This window comes from Pelodiscus sinensis, chromosome 22, assembly GCF_049634645.1.
Source record: "Pelodiscus sinensis isolate JC-2024 chromosome 22, ASM4963464v1, whole genome shotgun sequence".
In the NCBI taxonomy this organism is placed as follows: Eukaryota; Metazoa; Chordata; order Testudines; family Trionychidae; genus Pelodiscus; species Pelodiscus sinensis.
Genome location: NC_134732.1, coordinates 6731350 through 6748691, shown reverse-complemented (window position 1 = coordinate 6748691; position 17342 = coordinate 6731350). Strand labels below are relative to the sequence as shown.

Here is a 17342-nt window from a genome sequence, read left to right as displayed (position 1 = left end):
GAAGTTCATGGCTTCCAGGGTTATTCCTCACGCTTCTCCCACCAAGCCCAGCTGCTTTGGCGTGGGGCCTACTCTCCTCCTCTCTGAGCCAGACACTGTAGGCAGCAGTTCTGCCAAGGGGATCCCGACTGCACAAATACCCACTGCGCATCCTGAAGCAAGCACTCCCGGCTCTCGCTCTTCCTTGCCCCGGGGAGCGGGAAAGGAGGGATTTAGTTTCTGGTCAGCATGCTCAGTATGGGTAAGGCTGGTGATGGCAGACGTGTGGCTGAGAGGCTGAGGGTGGAGGGCCCTAGAGAACATGGCCTCCCGTATGCTATCCCAGCATTGCTCCTCCACAGTCATAGGCCTCAGTCCTCAGCACCATTGTTCTCCTCTTTCCACCCACTGCTAGGAGTCTTCCCTGCGAGTGTTTGCCCCCCTTGCTCAGGCCTTTACTTAGCCAGATAAGGAGTAAGACACCCCCCCCACACACAGCTCCCTTCTCAGACTGTGCCTTTGGCTGCTGTGAAGAGAGGAGAGGCTGTTTGCCCAATTCATCGCTCCCCTGCCCCCCAACCACAAGTGGAAAGGGGGCGGAAAGGAGACTTGGTTGGCTCTGACCCTTTCCTGGCTGGGGGGGAGCTGCTCTGTGAAAGAGGGGTATAATATGATCTATTCCATGCTGCTCCTGCTTGGGATGCGAAGGAGCTCTCAGCTGGCAGGAGCTGTATGCTGTTGCTGCCTGGGAAAGAGGCAAAGCCTCCCATCTCTCCCCTCAGCTTCCTGTGTCTCCCGCTGCTCAACTCTGAGCCTCCTCCCATCCAGGGCTTCCGTTCCCTGCCCTTTCCCGGCCTGTTGAGTATAAACCCAGGCCCAGCCTTCAGATGGCATTGGGTTTTGCAGACTGCTGCGCGGACATCAGGGAGGCAGACCCAGGCTTGTGGGAAGGGGCGCGGTGGCAGAAGTTCAGAGCAGCAAAGCTTGGGTCTGCAGCTTGAATCCACCTAGGAGAATCCACTGAGTGCCGGCAGGTCTTGGAATGCCTGGGAACTTGGACATGCCTGGGGCAACAGTGGCTGGATTTTTTGCTTTGTGCCTCTCAGACAAGCACTGATGCCCCTGGAAAGCCTTTGGAGGTGGGTTTAGTGCCCGGTCACAAAGCACCCATTTCCCTGTGGTTGCCAGAGATCCGGCACTAAGCTGTTGATCTCCAACTGGGTGTTTGAAGACAAGGCAGAAGAGCTGCTTCTGAAGCGTTAGGGGTCTGAAGAGCAGGCGATGGGATGGAAAACAAGAGAAATGCCCTTCTGTTTAACGAGCGAGGGAAGAAGCTGCTTATTCAATGGCGTTCCTTAGAACCTGGCAGTAGAGTGGCCTCGAGCAATAGAGCTGCATCGGAAATCCAATTTCAGCTCAAACATAAGCCCGTTGTTGTGGCTCGGTTGAACGGAGACCCCCCCCCTTCGCCCCTTTGGCGATGGCGTTTACTATTCTGGATGTCAGTAATTAGATACACATGATGAAAATGAGCAGGAAAATGGAGCAGCACGGAAGGGGGGTGAGGGCGTGGGAGGAGCGGCAGTGATATGAGAGCAGCAGTAAATTGTTCCTTCCCTCCTACATTGAGCCCTGTCTGCCAGGGGCTTCAGTGCTCAGTCCTCTCTCTATTTTGAGTGTTTTGCATCTCCACCGAAAAAGGGGGTAGTTTGGCTCAGTGCAGAGACGTTTTGGTTCATCTGCCACTTCCTGTAAACAAAAAGTTGTGGAGCGAATGGCCGGAACATCAAGAGCCAGGCCACAAGGGATACCCATCCAACATTGTGGGAACCCCAGGAGACTGGGAGCCAGGGCCCCCAGCTTCCACCCCCAGCCCTCGTGCTGAGTCGTTTTGCAAGCTTTGCAAGCCACCGGACCTGTGACTCAGGGTGTCTAGACTACAGGGTTTTGTCAACAAAAGTGAACTTTTGTCGACAAAACTATACCTACATCTATACTACCAAGTCCAGCCCCCTGCTCTAGGCAGGACCAATCCCAACTAAATCAACCCAGCCAGGGCTTTATCAAGCCAAGACTTAAACACCTCTAGGAATGGAGACTCCACTACTTCCCTAGGTAACCCATTCCAGTGCTTCACCACCCTCCTAGGGAAATAGTTTTTCCTAATATCCAACCTGGACCTCTCCCACCGCAACTTGAAACCATTGCTCCTTGTTCTGCATCCGTCACTACTGTGACCAGCCTTTCTCCAGCCTGTTTGGAACCTCCCTTCAGGAAGTTGAAGGTTGCTATCAAATCCACCCTCACTCTTCTCTTCTGCAGATTAAATAGACCCAACTCCCTCAGCCTCTCCTCATAGGTCATGTGCTCCAGCCCCCTAATCATTTTGGTAGCCCTCCACTGGAGCCTTTCCAATGTGTCCACATCCTTCCTGTAATCGGGGACCCAGAACTGGACACAATACTCCAGATGTGGCCTCACCAGAGCTGAATAAAGAGGAATAATCACATCTCTGGATCTGCTGGCAATGCTTCTCTTAATGCAACCTAATATGCCATTAGCCTTCTTGGCTACAAGGGCACACTGTTGACTCATATCCAGCTTCTCATCCTGTTGCTCATGTGCACAGTTGCCAGATTCTGCTGTTTCCATTGGGGGTGTTAAATTTAGTTCAATCAACTAATCGACTAGTCGATGAATTTTCCATCAACTGGTCAATTAGTCAATAAGCCGGAGAGCTACAATGGGGTTAGCTCCTGCTCCAAGTGCTAACCCTGCTGAGGCTCTGCCTTTCAAATATAATAAAAATCAGCTCATGGCAGGTCTCCCCTCCTGTGCTTCAGCCTTTTAAATGTATTAAGAGCCTGCCAGCCCTTGATACATTTAAAAGGCTGGTGCAAAGCGGAGGGGACCCAGCACAAGCCAGCAATCAGCTGTGCTGGGTTCCACCAGCCCCCCCCCCCCCCCCCCCGTGCTTTTGATTTTTAAATGTATTAAGAGCCAGCAAACTCTTAATACATTTAAAAAGCAGAGGCACAGCATCTGGGACTGGGCGCAAGCCAGGAATCAGCTGATTCCGGGCTCCTACCCGTTCCCCACTACCTCCCTGCATCCCCTGCTGTGATGTAGTGGGGGTGCTGTCTGCTCTGTAATCTGGTGTCCCCCTGCGCTGTGATGTGTGATTTCCACTGACTCACCCACATGTGTATTAGCCTAGACACCTGATAACAAGGCTCTTTCCCCAGGAGAGAGATAAAGGAAGGGAGGCGGAGTCGAAGACCTGGTTTGGGGGCAGGGTCTGGAAGCGAAGCAGTCTTGGGCTGGAACCATGCAGGAAACAGACTAAGGAGGGGCTGGAATCGAAGGGCTCAGGGACCCATCTCAAGGGCTCTGAGGCATCCTGGCCCAGACTCCTGTAGACACATCACATCTGTGCTGTGCTGTATCCTGGAGAAGCAATAAACCCCCTCTATTCTACTGGCTGGTGGAGTCTGTTCTTGCTGCTACAGGGCTGTGGGATCGGAGGAACCCCAACTCATCGTCACACCTGCCCCCTGCAGAGATGGTGCTCGGGGGGGAACTGGCTTTTAAGCCAGCTCCCCCCAGCACTGGCTCCTGCTTCCCACCCCCTGCTGCCTCTATCAGAGGCAGCAAGGGGGTGGGAAGCGACTAGCTGAGGGACTAGTTGTCTGTCCAATAAGCTTTTGCTTACTGTACAGTCGACTAGTCGCTTATATCGCTAGTTTCCATCCATGTCGGTTTTTTCCTACTAGTGCTACTAAAGTGACACACACGTAATGCACGTGCATGTGAAGGGAGGTGCGTGTTGATTGCACACAACATTGACTGCGAGAGCTGTGAGCTCCCTCTGCATCCAGTCAAAGCGTTGCTGTGGCTCAGACGGCCCACCCTGCAAACACTAGCAAGCACAGTTAGCAAAACTACACTACCCTGGGGACTGTCTCGATTATAACAATTTTACAGACCACTGAGATGGATGAAAGCCAGTCATGTGGCCTACGCACTAGCCTAGATTGCCCATTGGTGACCCAAATAAAGAAGATGAGGAAAGTGGGCATAGAAAAGTGAAGTGACTTGCCCAAGACCACACAGCAGATTGGTGGCAGAGCCAAAAGATCCTGTGTTTGGTTTGGGCATGGGGAAAGTGCTTACACAGCTGTCGGGGGATTGGCGGAAAGGGAAATTTTGTGTAATACCCAGTTTCTGTACACTTCTCTCCCTGTCACAGGGAGCTGTCCAGCAGATCAGACTTCTAATTCGGTGCTGAAAACTGGAACCCTTCTCTTATACAGGAGTCCCTCCTGATTTGCAGAATTGCTATTTGCAGTTCTGTGTATTCATGGGTCTCCTGTCCCAGCCTAGGTGGAGTGGCGGGAGCTGAGAGACACGGGGAGCCCATGGCAGATAGGGATGTGACTGTGGGTATTCAAAGAGATAAAGCAGATATCCATAGATTTGTAGGGCTCTACTGAGTACCGTCCTGGGAGCCAAACTTTGCAAACTCCCCATTCCCTGCGAAAAAAATGAAAACCAACAAACTCCCCATCTTTGCATTTTTGAGCATATGTTCCCATTAGCTTCAAAGTTGGTCTGTGCTCTGAATCCAACTTAAAGGTGATTCTCTGTTATGACCCAAATATTTCTCAAAGCAGCATCGATCAAATTGTGAGGTGAAGAGCACTGGAGCATCCCGGTGGATGTGTTTCCCAGTGTTTTCAAACAAATGCATTTGACGTCTCTCTTTGCTGAAGATGGGATTTGTGCCCAGGCAGGGATTGGAAAGGAGAGTGAGTTCCAGCTTTCCCTGAGTTCTGAACAGAGATGGAATCGGCGCTGCTGGGAATTCAGTGCTTTGTGGCAGACTCTCTCAGAGTCTGCAGGGATGGCTCAGGTTAATTGGAGAGCAGTGCTCTCACTATAGTGTCTTAAGGTTCCAAGATGCTACAGTTGCATCTTAGATGCATGATGGTGATGACAGTTACAGTGTGGGAGGTCCAGGTTGGATATTAGGAAAAACTATTTCAAGAGGAGGGTGGTGAAGCACTGGGATGGGTTCCCTAGGGAGGTGGTGGAATCTCCATCCCTAAAGGTTTTTAAGTCTTGGCTTGACAAAGCCCTGGCAGGGTTGATTTAGTTGGGATTTAGTTGGGATTGGACTCGATGACCTCCTGAGGTCTCTTCCAGCCCTAGGATTCTATGATTGTATAGAGGACTGCATCCCAAACATCTGGAATTGCTAAATGCAAGGTTGCCGTAAGCAAATCATCGTTCTCTTGTAGTCAGTAAGTTGGATTGCCTGGGAGTGTGAAGTCCTCCCACCAAGAACAGACGCAGCATGAACAGCAGCAACACAAGCTTCTCCTCCTTGCCCCACTAATGTGTCTTGGAGCCACTGCCAGAGAGAGGCTGACTTCTCCTTTGTGGCCCATACAATCGTTGGCCTCTCTGCAGACGGCCGGCAGGGTGCCAGTTGTGACAGTGCCTCTCAGGCTACGTCTAGACTGCAGACTTCTTTCGGAAGAAGTTTTTCCAGAGAGATCTTCGGAAAAAAATTCTTCTGAAAGAGAGAGTTCACACTGCCAAAGTGCATCGAAAACACAACCTGCTTTTTTGAAAGATAGCGTCCACACTGAATGGATGCTATCTCGCATATAAACTCTGATTACTTGGACAGAGTGGCCACCAGGGCACCGATGCTTTTTCCTCTTTCCTCTTCTTTCGAAATAACTCCATCTTCTCCATTCACACACGCCTTTTTCCAAATGAGCTCTTTTGGAAAAAGGCTTCTTCCTCGTAGAAAGAGGTTTACCAATGTTGGAAAAAATCCTTTGTTCTTTCAATTTTTTTTTCAAAAGAACGCGATTGCAGTGTGGACGTAAGTGAAATTTTTTTGGAAAAATGGCCTTTTTCCAAAAAAACTTTGTAGTGTAGACATAGCCTCAGGGCAGTGGATGGGGACCACAGACTCCCTTCAGCATGGAGTGTCCAGCAGATGGTGATGATATTTGGTTGCTACCACCGTAGGCCGAAGAGGAGTCGTGGGTACAGAGTTTTGTGTTCCATAATGTAATCCATTGGCCCACAGCGATTCACCATCTAATTCTCCGTGTCAGTTCCCTTTCATTGAAGCCCACTGTTCTCTCCCACCAGACAGCCAATGAGCCAGTGGCTGACTCGGGCTCCTTAGCACTGCTATGCCGTAGGATTTCACAGCCAGTTCCGTCTCTGTGGCAGCCAGTCCAGAGTTGCAGACAGCTGAGTTCTTCTTTCACTTTATCCCCTTCACGAACAATACCCCAGCAAGGGTGCCATTTTGGGAGAGCGGGGTGGGGTGGAATCTGCCTTGTCTCCGCTCAGAATATGAAACACAGCTCAGTGTGAGCTTTGACTGGAGTACAAGGGCGCCATTTTGGGAGAGCGGGGGAGGGGGGAAGGAGGCAGGAAGAAGGGGGAGGCAGCAGCTGTGTGTACCGGGAAAGTACAGGCTTGTGTGCATGTCTCTCTCTCCTGGCTGGTGAGGGGAGGAGCAGAGAAGTAAGTCACAAAATCTGTGTAATTTCCCCTCACTCTCTGACAGGAGAATGGGAAGAAAAACAAGCAGCATCCTTGTACACGGGGCTGCTCCCCCCCGCCCATCCGCTCTCCCAAAATGGAGCCCTTGTACCCCCAATCAAAGCAGCTTAGCTTACGCCGAGCTTTGTTTCATCTTCTGAGCTGAGACAAGGGAGATCTGGGCTCTCTTTTTGCCCTCAAAGGCACCAGTGTGTCTGAATTGTTGCTAAGGTTCCAACCTTCTGTGATCTGAGGTGTTAGACAGATGGCCAGAGAGACTGAGGGAGGCTACAGTGTGGCCCACACATCGCTCTGGTGCCAGGATAGGATTGGGATCCTTCAACACGGTGTTGGCCTGAACTAGAGACTGTCTTCCTTAGCTAGCGCTTGCTGGGAGCCCCTGGGTGAGCGGGGTTTTGAGGGAAGCAGTAAACGTCTATAACTGAGAAAGTAAAACTCCTTGTAATATCCACGGGCTCTGGTTTGCTCGGCACAGGTTGTTTTCTGGCTTGTTGAGTTGATGGTGAGATGTCTCGGAGTATAGGAATATTAATAATTAGCATCTAGGCCTCACTTGTTAATTAGTGCAATAGATAATATTGTACAACCGTACAGCACTAGGTGTAGTTAATGATAGCACACTGCAGACAGCCTTGAGACTTGACATGTTATTTTTAAGACTCAACAAAATCTGCAGAACAAGCCAAGTGTGGAGGCAATTGATTCAGGAGTTTGTTATGAAAATTGAGGCTTGACTTTTCATACAGGGTGATGGGTGCGGGGTGGAGGGGGAGTCAGTTTTCTGGTGCCCAACCTAAATCCCCTTAAGGGAGTCACATTTTCAAAAAGCCGAGAGTACTGACTCTCCGAAATTCAGGCCCCTTTAAGGCGGCTCGGCTTGGGGCAGCATAGAATTGGAATGCCCAGAATTGCTAGCCACTTGTGAAAGCTGGGGCCTTAAAGGGGTTGGTGTAAGGACGGGATCACCTTAACAAAACACAGCCAGTGCCAGATAGAACAGGATGGAAAAGCTGAAGACATTGAAGGGTGCAGCTGCACAGCTTTGTCAACTGGTCTAGCCTGTGCACTCGGTGTTTCCACGGGAGGGGGGGGGGCATGTGGGTCACATGGTGCTGCCGGGCCCCTTCCCTGCTGGGCAGCTGAGCCCACGAGCGGAGTGGGGCAGGGAGTGGAGGAAGAGCAAGAGTGGAGGAAGGTCTGGGATCTGCTCAGAGGTGCTGCTGCTGTATCTGCAGGGAGAGGCAGAGGGAGAGCTGGTCGCTGCCCGGAGGGGTGTCTGTTTTCTCCGAGAGGCCAGGGGCTGCTTTCCAGAATGGCTGCCTGGAGGAGGGAGAGACTCAAGCTGCTCCCCCCCCCCCCCCCCAGCAGGCAGGGGATTGTTTCCAAGCTTGCGTTTAAGCATCCACCCAGCATCACCAGCTTGGCTTTACAATTGCTGGAGCGGGTCTCTCAGCTGTGCCCCAGCCCTGCTGCACTGCACACACAGCAGCATCCCCATGGCAGCAGCACAGGTCTTGGACCCGAGTCACTGGCAACTTATGCTTTGATCCATCTCCCAGCAGGGTCCTAGGACCCTCACCCTGAGTGATTGCTGGCCTGAGTCCCCTGATTTGTGATTGGCCAGGGGAGTGTTTAGTCTGCAACCTGGGCAGAGCCTGCACTCAGCGTGCCATCAGACACACCCTAAATGCTCTTTAGGCTGTAACAGAACTGAACTGATTTTTCTTCAGACGTGGCTTGCTCCTAACTGCAATGCCTTCCCGCACGAGTCCTTTCTAGTAAAACATACATTTCCCCTAGGGGAGCCTTTAAACAGATACTGATGAATTTAGCCTCACAACCACACTGGGAGGCAGGCCAAGTGAGAGATGAGGGAAACTGAGGCAAGTGAGTAGTTGAGTCGATAGGGCTTTCCTGTAGGATTAGAAGAGCCTGAGTTCAATTCCTGGTCCAGCCATAGACTTCTCATGTGAATTTGGACGAGGCACTTTTAATCTGCCCTGAGCCCTGCTTCCCCATCTGTAAAATGGGCACAACCCTTCTCTGCCTCACAAGCTTGTTGTAAGGCTAAAACCCTGTAGTGCTTGTGAGGTGCTCAGAGACTGTGCTGAGGGTGGAGGGAAGAGACTGAGCGATCTAAGGCCAGAGAGTTAGATCAAATTGCTCTTCTCGGTTTGTTCTGCTCAGCTTGGTTTAGCAGTAAATTGGAGCTGCATTGTTCCCCTTTAGCGACTGACGCTACTTCTGCCTCGTGGTCTCTGTGTATGCAAGCGTGTCTGTTTGCCTTTCAGGCTCTCTGAAGAGTCCGGTGAACAAGACGGCCCTGACGCTGATTGCCGTCAGCTCCTGCATTCTGGCCATGGTGTGTGGCACTCAGCTGTCCTGCCCTTTAACGGTGAAGGTGACTCTTCATGTGCCTGAGCACTTCATTGCAGACGGTAAGACCCCAGGAACAACCCTTTCCTGTAAGGACTCAGCATCTAGGGGCACTGGTGCTTCCAAACCAGTCCGGCCAGTGGCGTCTTTCTCTTTGTGACTTTCCCAAGTGTCTCTTTCTCAAATGTCCTTCAGAGGACTCCCGCTATTCACCTGGCTCCCCAGCACTGGGGAGGCCTGGACAAACACCTGGTGTCAAAGGACACTAACTCCCTCCTGCCCCCCCCCCCCACATTTGCTAATCCTAACTCAGTGTTGACATCCCCAGTGGGGAGGGGGAAATGACTATGCCCCGCCGGGAGAGGTGGCTCAGGCTCACTGCTGCATCAGGCTCCGTCGACGCATACTTATTTTTTTGCATAAATAGACATCTCCGGTCTCCAGGGCTTGGCAATCTGGCAAGCCCTCAGCAGCTCTCCATTCATGTACCCATGCAAAGAGGGCAGGCAGGTTGTGAGACAGATGCTAAGAGCATGGAGTGATTTATGGGTTTGGTTGTGTGGGAGGGGGACGGCCCTTCAAGTTGCATTTGTATTTTTGGCATCAGAGCTGCTCAGCTTTCATTTGAGATTCCTCCCCCAGCCCAGCATCGGAGCTGCCGACTACATTATATCCGTCCCTCATGGGACCTGCTCCGACTCTCCATACGCAGCCAATTCAGGCAGAGAGACGCCAGCCCCCTGGAACCAGAACCCAAGCGTGCGTAGCTGCCAGCTTGACAGGGAGGCGGGATCTTCCCCTGCCTTTGTTTTTAACTCTGTGCCCAACAGAAATCCTTGCTTGCTTTGAGTGAGGCACTGGGGTTCATGGGCAAAGCCCAGGAAGCTGCATGGACGCTCTCCCTCCCGGCAGAGTGGAGCTGTTTGTCTCTGGGCCTCGCCACTCCGAAGAACATGAAATTGCCAGTGTTTGAGCGTAGAGCGAGCGGCTCTGAAGAATTAGACAAAGGCTGCTGTCACTAGTTATTGCTTTCACCAGCTTGGCTCCTTGTGTTTGTGGTTTCACTGACCTTTTCGATATAATGTGCAGTGAGCGTCAAGTGTAACTTTCCAGTAACATGAGGGCAAATTTCATTTTCTTCCTGGCGATGGGACCCATTATTCAGTCGGTTCCAATTCATCAGTTCCTACACTCTCCTTACCGCCTGGGACAGGCTGGAGACGGGCTTTTGTCCAAAAGAAAACATGCTGGGCACAGGCAGGTGCTGCGGTTGCACCCATGCTGCGCAGCTGGGCTCCCAGTGGGCTGGGGAGCTGCTAGCTTTGGTGAGGAGGACAAATGCTTATGAATCAGGAACAGTCCGTGAGCCTGGAAGTGACCCAGTGTGGGGAGACAGAATTTAAGACACCTGAACATCACTTGGTGTGGTGCTCTGGCCGGTGCGGTGCAGGGTTCAGAGAGGATGCTCATAATGGTTCCCTTTGGCCACAGAATGAATTCATGGTCATTAGGTCCTGCACAGAATTGCAAATGGGCCACCCAGCCCAACCCTGCAGTTGTGACATTTTCTGAGGTTGGTGCCCACACAATTCGCTTTGATCTCTTGTGCACCCCAAATGGTTCTTGTACACATGAGCCCTGCATGCTCTGGCTGGGTTAATGCAGAACAAGACCCGAACTGACTGGGACCTGGCTACTGCAAGTGTTGGATCCGGTCCAGATCAGAAAACAACCCACCACTCGGGCTCAGATGAGACCATCTCTGTTCCTGTGGTGGTGGCTGTGCTGACTCCATGGCTAGGAATGCCCTAAGGCAGATTGTGGGAACGGGGTGTGGAGAGCAGGAAGCCCCTGCTGACCATGCCCCCAGGACAAGGCAGTGGTGGTGGTGCAGTTGTAAATACAAGGCTCAGTTTGGATCTGAAAATGACTTGGCACTCTCAGAATTGGGTCAGCTCAGCTGTTGGCTTGTTGGGTGTGTGGCTAGATGCTAGTAGATGTTTGTTTGCGTATGTGTGTTCGCTCTATGTTCTGCCCCAGCCCTGCACAGATGACTGGCACAGCAGACCTCAAGCAAACTGCCCACTGACCCTAAGATCTGTTAAGGGACAAATGCAGCCAACAGGTTTAATGTCAACAAAGCATCATACTAGTATCCTGCAAACTCCACCAGACCACCAGTACACGTATGCCCCTACCAATAGACCAGCTCAGTGACTGGTGGATGTTCCATTCCTCCCTAGACTAGACAAAGGTACTCCCTCTGAGATATGTCTTTATACCCCAATACAAGCAAATTAGCACTGCCCCTCTGACATATTTACTTCCTGCACTGATGTTATCATCCATCACTTTGTACATGTCGGTTCAATATCTCTATCACATAAAGTTCTGGCACCACTTGGTACTGGGATGTGTTTGTGTAAGGGCCCCTGCTGGACTCTTCTTAGGAATGTGTGTTTCTGCAATAGAAGCCTTGTTCTTGCTAGATTGTGTGTGCAGGTCTCCTATCCGAACTTATGTCTCAGGCTCTCTTATGACTACAGGGTGTAGGTCATGCTGACCTTTGTGTAGTCTGGTGACCTGTTTTCAGCTTCAGATGTAAGTCTTGAGGATGCTACTAATATTCTGGCCTTTGAGAATCCTACCTTGGTGCTTGGCAGACACCCTATAAAAAGCAAACCCTTGGGCCCTTACCAGCAATACTGAGCATGTCTTCCGGTGATGAAGCTGTAGGCTGCAGTTGGAAAAGTTCAGTGTTGAGAACAGACAGAAGGCATGTGTGAAATGGATGTCAAAACGAAACCAGTTGCTTCTTCGCAGCCTTCCAAACTAAATAAATGAAGCAAACTTAGAGACATGCGACGAGGAGCAGGTGTTGGCGGTGTATCCAGAGAACATAATTCAAGAGTAATCAGTGAATCGGAAAGAAAACAAGCCCCCTTTGCCCTGATTAGAGATAGTGCTGCTCTCTCTTTATCCAAATTGCTATTTGCTGTGTGTTCTGGTAGGGCTTGGCACTGCCAGCCAGGTTTTGGCCCTGCTGTGCTAGGCTTTCCATCAAGGTTCCCTCTAAGCTGCATGGTAGCACATCTCTGCAGCTGCTTAATCGGCTCCACCCAGCCAGGGGCTCAGGGCTCTGCATCCGGAGCTGCCTGGCTAGGGAAGGTTGCTGCTCTGTCCTCAGCAGGGAGCTGAGGGAGAAGTGCCCTGAGCCCTGGCTGGCTGGGGCTCATTAAGCAGCTGCCAGGCCATTCTGCCGCGCAGCTTAGAGGGAACCTTCTGTGCAGGAGCGCATAATAGCCAAAGATCATTGAAACATTTAAAAGTCCTGGGAGGAAAATGCATGTTGTTCCTAATTTGCAGTTGGCTAACCTGAGGCACAGAGAGCTAAGTCGGCTTGCTGAGGATCACTGACTATGGCAGCGCTGCCACTAGAAACCAGGAGCCCCGCCATCTCCTTTGCAGTGGTAACCACCTAATGACACTGCGTCCTTGAAAAAAATGAACCAAATATAAGGTGACTCCTTAGCATTAAAGTGAAAATAGAGCCGGTTCTCTTCCTGTCTGCAGGAAGAGGGTGGCGCTGCAAATTATGCAAATACCAGAACATTCAAGCAGAGATGACAGTGAAAGACCAATAAAACAGATTAATCTCTCTGAAAGTGGGGGAAACAGGCTGCTCTCCCATCCTGCCTTAATGACTTTTCTAAAGAGAAGTGGCGAGAGGCTCGGTGAAAAGGTTTGCAGAAGGAGGGAAATGAGATCGGTAACAAAGCTGTAAAATATAATTATAAACTGTGAAAACTTTTTTGTCTTCTGTAATGGGATGTGTGGTCAATGGCTCCCAGGTGGAAGAGGAAGCAGCAGAGACAATTTGCAGCACAGATCTGTTTTTCCTGAAATCTCATCATTAGATGCACCAGGACTCGGAGGCCCCGTCTTGGACTGGAGAAGTGCTTAGAGCCTTTTCTTCCTTTAAATAACAACAAATCCCAGGATAGTGCCAGCCTGGCAGCAAAATATTATAAAACATTTAAAGAGATCACAGCACTGAGCTGGGGCAGGAAGTTTGAATGACACCCAGGGAAGTGTTCTTGGCTTGGCTTCTCCTCAGCACAGATCTTTTCTAATTTCACTCCTCAGCAAAGGGAATAGCTGAGTTCAAAACTGGAGGCTAATTCTGTTTGGACAGCGGCCCTGACTGTCTTGTAGAAAGCAGAAGGGCAGGAGGGAGGAGAGAGAAACTTACTCTCTGCTGCTGTGATGATGTGGGAGGCAAAGAAGGGGATTGACCCAAGAAGCAGAAGGAAGATGGAGCATGTGGATCCTTCTCAGCATAAAGCCTTGTCTGTGCTGGGTGGTTTGTGCAGCACGGGGTGCAAAGTGCCATGCCGGTGTCCTGCTCTAGTAAAAGATGGGGCTTACGTCAGTGACTTGCCCCTGGCTTTTTACTGGGATGAGCTGCAACACAGCCCAGTTTGGGACTGCGTGTCACCCTGCTCCCCTCCTGCTCTGGTTATTGCAGCCATGTCACCTGCAGGGTCCCAGACCCGCAGCCAGGCTGTACACTAGTCCCATGCAGGGCTCTCCAGCACCAGGTTTGCACTAGTGCAGTGTCTTCCTCAGGGCAGCGGACCCCTGTAGCTACATGGGTGTCATGACACCAGCTCGAACTTCCCCAGGCTGGACAAGCCTCTGGAGCTTTGATCAGTGTTAAAGCAGAGTCTCCTGTGACCCAGAACTGTGTGACCAGTGTCTTTCCCACGTTCCGTGCACAGGAGCACTCAGGGCTCCTCCAGCAGCGGGCTCTGGTCTTAGCAGGGCGATGGGCCAGTTTCTGAGGGAGAGGAGGGCTGGTGCACCCCTTCATAACCATCCCAGCTGAGAGGCAAGCCTGGCCTCAAGGCTCCCCATTGGGGCACGTTCTTTCACTTGATGCCAGTAGCCACGGCAGGTCTAACAGTGGAGCTGCTACAACCAGCGCCCTTAGCTCTCCGAGACGTGCTGTCATAGAGGGTATGTCTACATTACCACCCTAGTTCGAACTAGGGTGGTAATGTAGGCAACCGGAGTTGCAAATGAAGCCCGGGATTTGAATTTCCCGGGCTTCATTTGCATATTGCCGGGCGCCGCCATTTTTAAATGTCCGCTAGCACGGAGTCCGCACTAGCGGACATTTAAAAATGGCGGGCCCCGGCAATATGCAAATGAAGCCCGGGAAATTCAAATCCCGGGCTTCATTTGCAACTCCGGTTGCCTACATTACCACCCTAGTTCGAACTAGGGTGGTAGTGTAGACATACCCAGAGAGAGGTGGGAAAACCCAAACCCCATGGCTATGTCTACACTGGCATGATTTTCCGGAAATGCTTTTAACGGAAAAGTTTTCCGTGAAAAGCATTTTCAGAAAAGCGCTTCTAGATTGGCCGGATGCTTTTCCGGAAAAGCACTTTTTCCGGAAAAGCGTCTGTGGCCAATCTAGGCGCGCTTTTCCGCAAAAAAGCCCCGATTGTCATTTTCGCGATCGGAGCTTTTTTGTGGAAAACAGTACTGTGCTGTCTATACTGGCCCTTTTCCGGAACAGTTTTCTGGAAAAAGACTTTTGTCCGAATGGGAGCAGCATCGTTTTTCCGGAAAAGCACTGATGATTTTACATTAGATCGTCAGTGCTTTTCCGGAAATTCAAGCGGCCAGTGTAGACAGCTGGCAAGTTTTTCCGGGAAAGCGGCTGATTTTCAGGAATAACTTGCCAGTGTAGACACAGCCCATCTGTTTGTGGCAGAGAAACAGGAGCTCACTCAGACGTGCCACGCTCCAACGAGGGCACGGGGCCTCCGGGAGAAGCCACATCCCAGAGCAAGCTGCATCATCCGGAGGCTGTGCAAGTAGGAGCTGCCGAGGTTTGGAGACGGATAAAGGCAGGGCTGGAAACAGTTGAACGAAAGCAAAAAGGGGTGGAGGAGAGTACATTGTGCCAGGCAGGCTTAATTGACCGAACCATCTTGATTGCCTTTCTTCCTTTCACCCTTCATTTTCTGTCTTTCATTCGTTTGTTTGTTCCCCCCCCCCCCCGTCAGAGCAATTAGTGTCAGGTTTATACAACGGCTCTGTCTCAATTTTATAGGGCAGCCAAAGAACTAGAAGGTGGTTGCAAGCTACTGCCCTTACCAATGTTTGCTGGAAGCAGACAGGTTGGAGCACAGATGGCTTGCTGCTTTCTGGAGCCCCTCTCTGTTTTTTTCTATATATTTTAATCGTGTTTTACAATTTACAGCCCCATGTTCTGTGGGGTTTGGGCAGCTGTGGCGGAGCGACCCCCCAATACCATGGTGAGGATTGGCTCTGTTATAACTTGCCAGGAAGCAGGGAAATGGCAGAGCACAGGTAATTGTATTGAAATAGTCAGGCTGGGAAGGGCGAGGGGAGCTTTGTGTGAGCCGATTGCCGTTGCACCGCACAGCTGCTCCATGCACATCCCGCACCGTCCCTGGGCAGCCGGGTGTAGTGGGATCCTGGGCGTAGAAGCAGGGCACGCAGATAGAAGGTACCACTATGCCCAGCCCCCAGCTTGGGCACGCAAGCAACTTGCGAAAAGCAACCCAAATTAAAAGCCACCCACTTGTCACGCTCTAAGCTTGCTATGGCTGTTTCTGGGACACCGCTCTGTGCTTTGCAACCCACTTTCAAGAGGTGGGTCTAGGAGCAGCTGCCAGTGCCTCTGCAATGGAATTGTGCTACAGGACGGTAGATGGGGTGTCCCAGATTCACTGGGTAGGGTTATGAATCTCTTGTGGTCTGCATGTCTCCTTCCCCTTCCCCCCCGGGGGGATTCATGAGATTGGGTGGTGAGTCCCCTCAGTCATTTCACTAGTAGGCAGGCCCCACTCTGTCCTCCCCAAATTATTTGGGTGCCACTCCACGAGGGGAACTTCCTGGAGCTTCCCTCCCTCCTCTTCCTCTCCCTCCCCCTGCCTGGGGGACAACTTGCCCCCAAATTTCCCTTTGACACAGCCAGATGCTCAGAGATCCTATGATCCACACCCTGAGTGGCCATGAGTGGTAGGCACCGTTCCCAGTTATCGACCCGCACGCAGTAGCTTTTGTGAGGCTCTGCACCTTCAAGTGTCACTTAAAGCATCAGTTAGCAGCAAGAAAGAAGGAAACAACAACAACAAAAGAATAGAAAGGAAAGAGCCCTTGGGTTGAATTGGTAAAATCTCCCAGGAATATGTTCGCCTTTCCTCAGTTCTGCACTCACAATGCTTCTTTCTTGTAAGGAATCGTTTAAAAAATAGAGATACAAGTGACAAGAGCTGCCTCTAGAGAAACCATGGCTGGCAAAAAAGACACTAGAGGACTTAGCCTAGAATGTGCCCTTGCTCCACGACCAGTTGAAGTGGGTGTTAATGAAACCTGTCACTTTTTCCCCACCTGTATGGGAGGTGCTTGCTCCTGGCTGTGCTAATGGGGGAGGGTGGTGCAGTGCTCTATAGCATGCGGGCATGAAGAGGGAATGATGTTTCACCTGGAGGGGTCTTTGGTTTACAAAAGATGCCCCCCTCCCATAGAACTCAAAGCACCTGTGATGTACTGGAAAGGAGACATACCAGGATCGTAGTGGTTAAAAAAAGTTCACCCACCCTTTCCTTCTGCATCCTGCCCACTTTCCAGCAAAGCTCCAGGAAAGATAGTCCTTGCTCCAGACTTAATGTGGGCTTGGACGTTGTTGGACCAGCCAGGGCAGCTAACCAAGCCCCTCCCCCTCCTTTGGATTCCCTCCCACCCAAACATGTAGGCCATGCTGATTGGTGATTTACCCTTGTTTTAACCCCCAGCGTGGCTGGTACCATTGCAACATATGGAACAGATGGGCTATAAGCAATGTTTTGCACTGATGCTCTTTTACCCTGGTTTCAAGTGGGGCCAGTTCCACTGATAACAGCTTTTCCCTTCTGCACTGGGGCAGCTGTGCTGGTGACTGAAATTGGGGGCAGTCATTCCAACCAGATGCTGTTAGCTTGGAGTGCTCAACTGATTCCAGCTGTCTCAGGTGTACAGAAAGGGGAGCAAGCTGAAAACCGCATAAGACTTTCCAGACCTGAGCCAGCCCCTCGAGCTACCCCCTTACAAAGGCAGCAGGATCTTAAATAAGTTATAATCCCCCTCCTCCCTCCTGAATGCCAGTCTATGGCTGCCATGCTTCTGATCTCTAATTGTTTCATCTGAAGATTGTTTATTTCTTTCCCTCATGATCAGCTCTTGGACGCTTGTGGAATTGCGGGCAGCTATTAGCGGCTTTTGCTAACTTCCCCCTGAAGATTGACTGAGCTTTGCAGGCTGCCACGTTGGACTTGCAACAACTTCTCATTTTGTTTTTAATTAAATTTCTT

At 51.1% G+C, this 17342-nt stretch overlaps 1 protein-coding gene across 6 annotated transcripts in view; it reads left to right on the top strand.

The window, feature by feature from the left end:
- Positions 1 to 17342, top strand: part of ASTN2 (astrotactin 2) — a 730659-nt gene that overhangs the window by 277115 nt on the left and 436202 nt on the right. For 5 of the 6 annotated variants that reach the window (XM_075905849.1, XM_075905851.1, XM_075905852.1 and 2 more), the window contains one exon: positions 8865 to 9011. The exons of the other annotated variant lie outside the window; for it this stretch is intronic. In XM_075905849.1, the coding sequence (XP_075761964.1) occupies positions 8865 to 9011 (147 nt within the window). The remainder of the gene's footprint in view (positions 1 to 8864; positions 9012 to 17342) is intronic. 6 annotated transcript variants of the gene reach the window in all.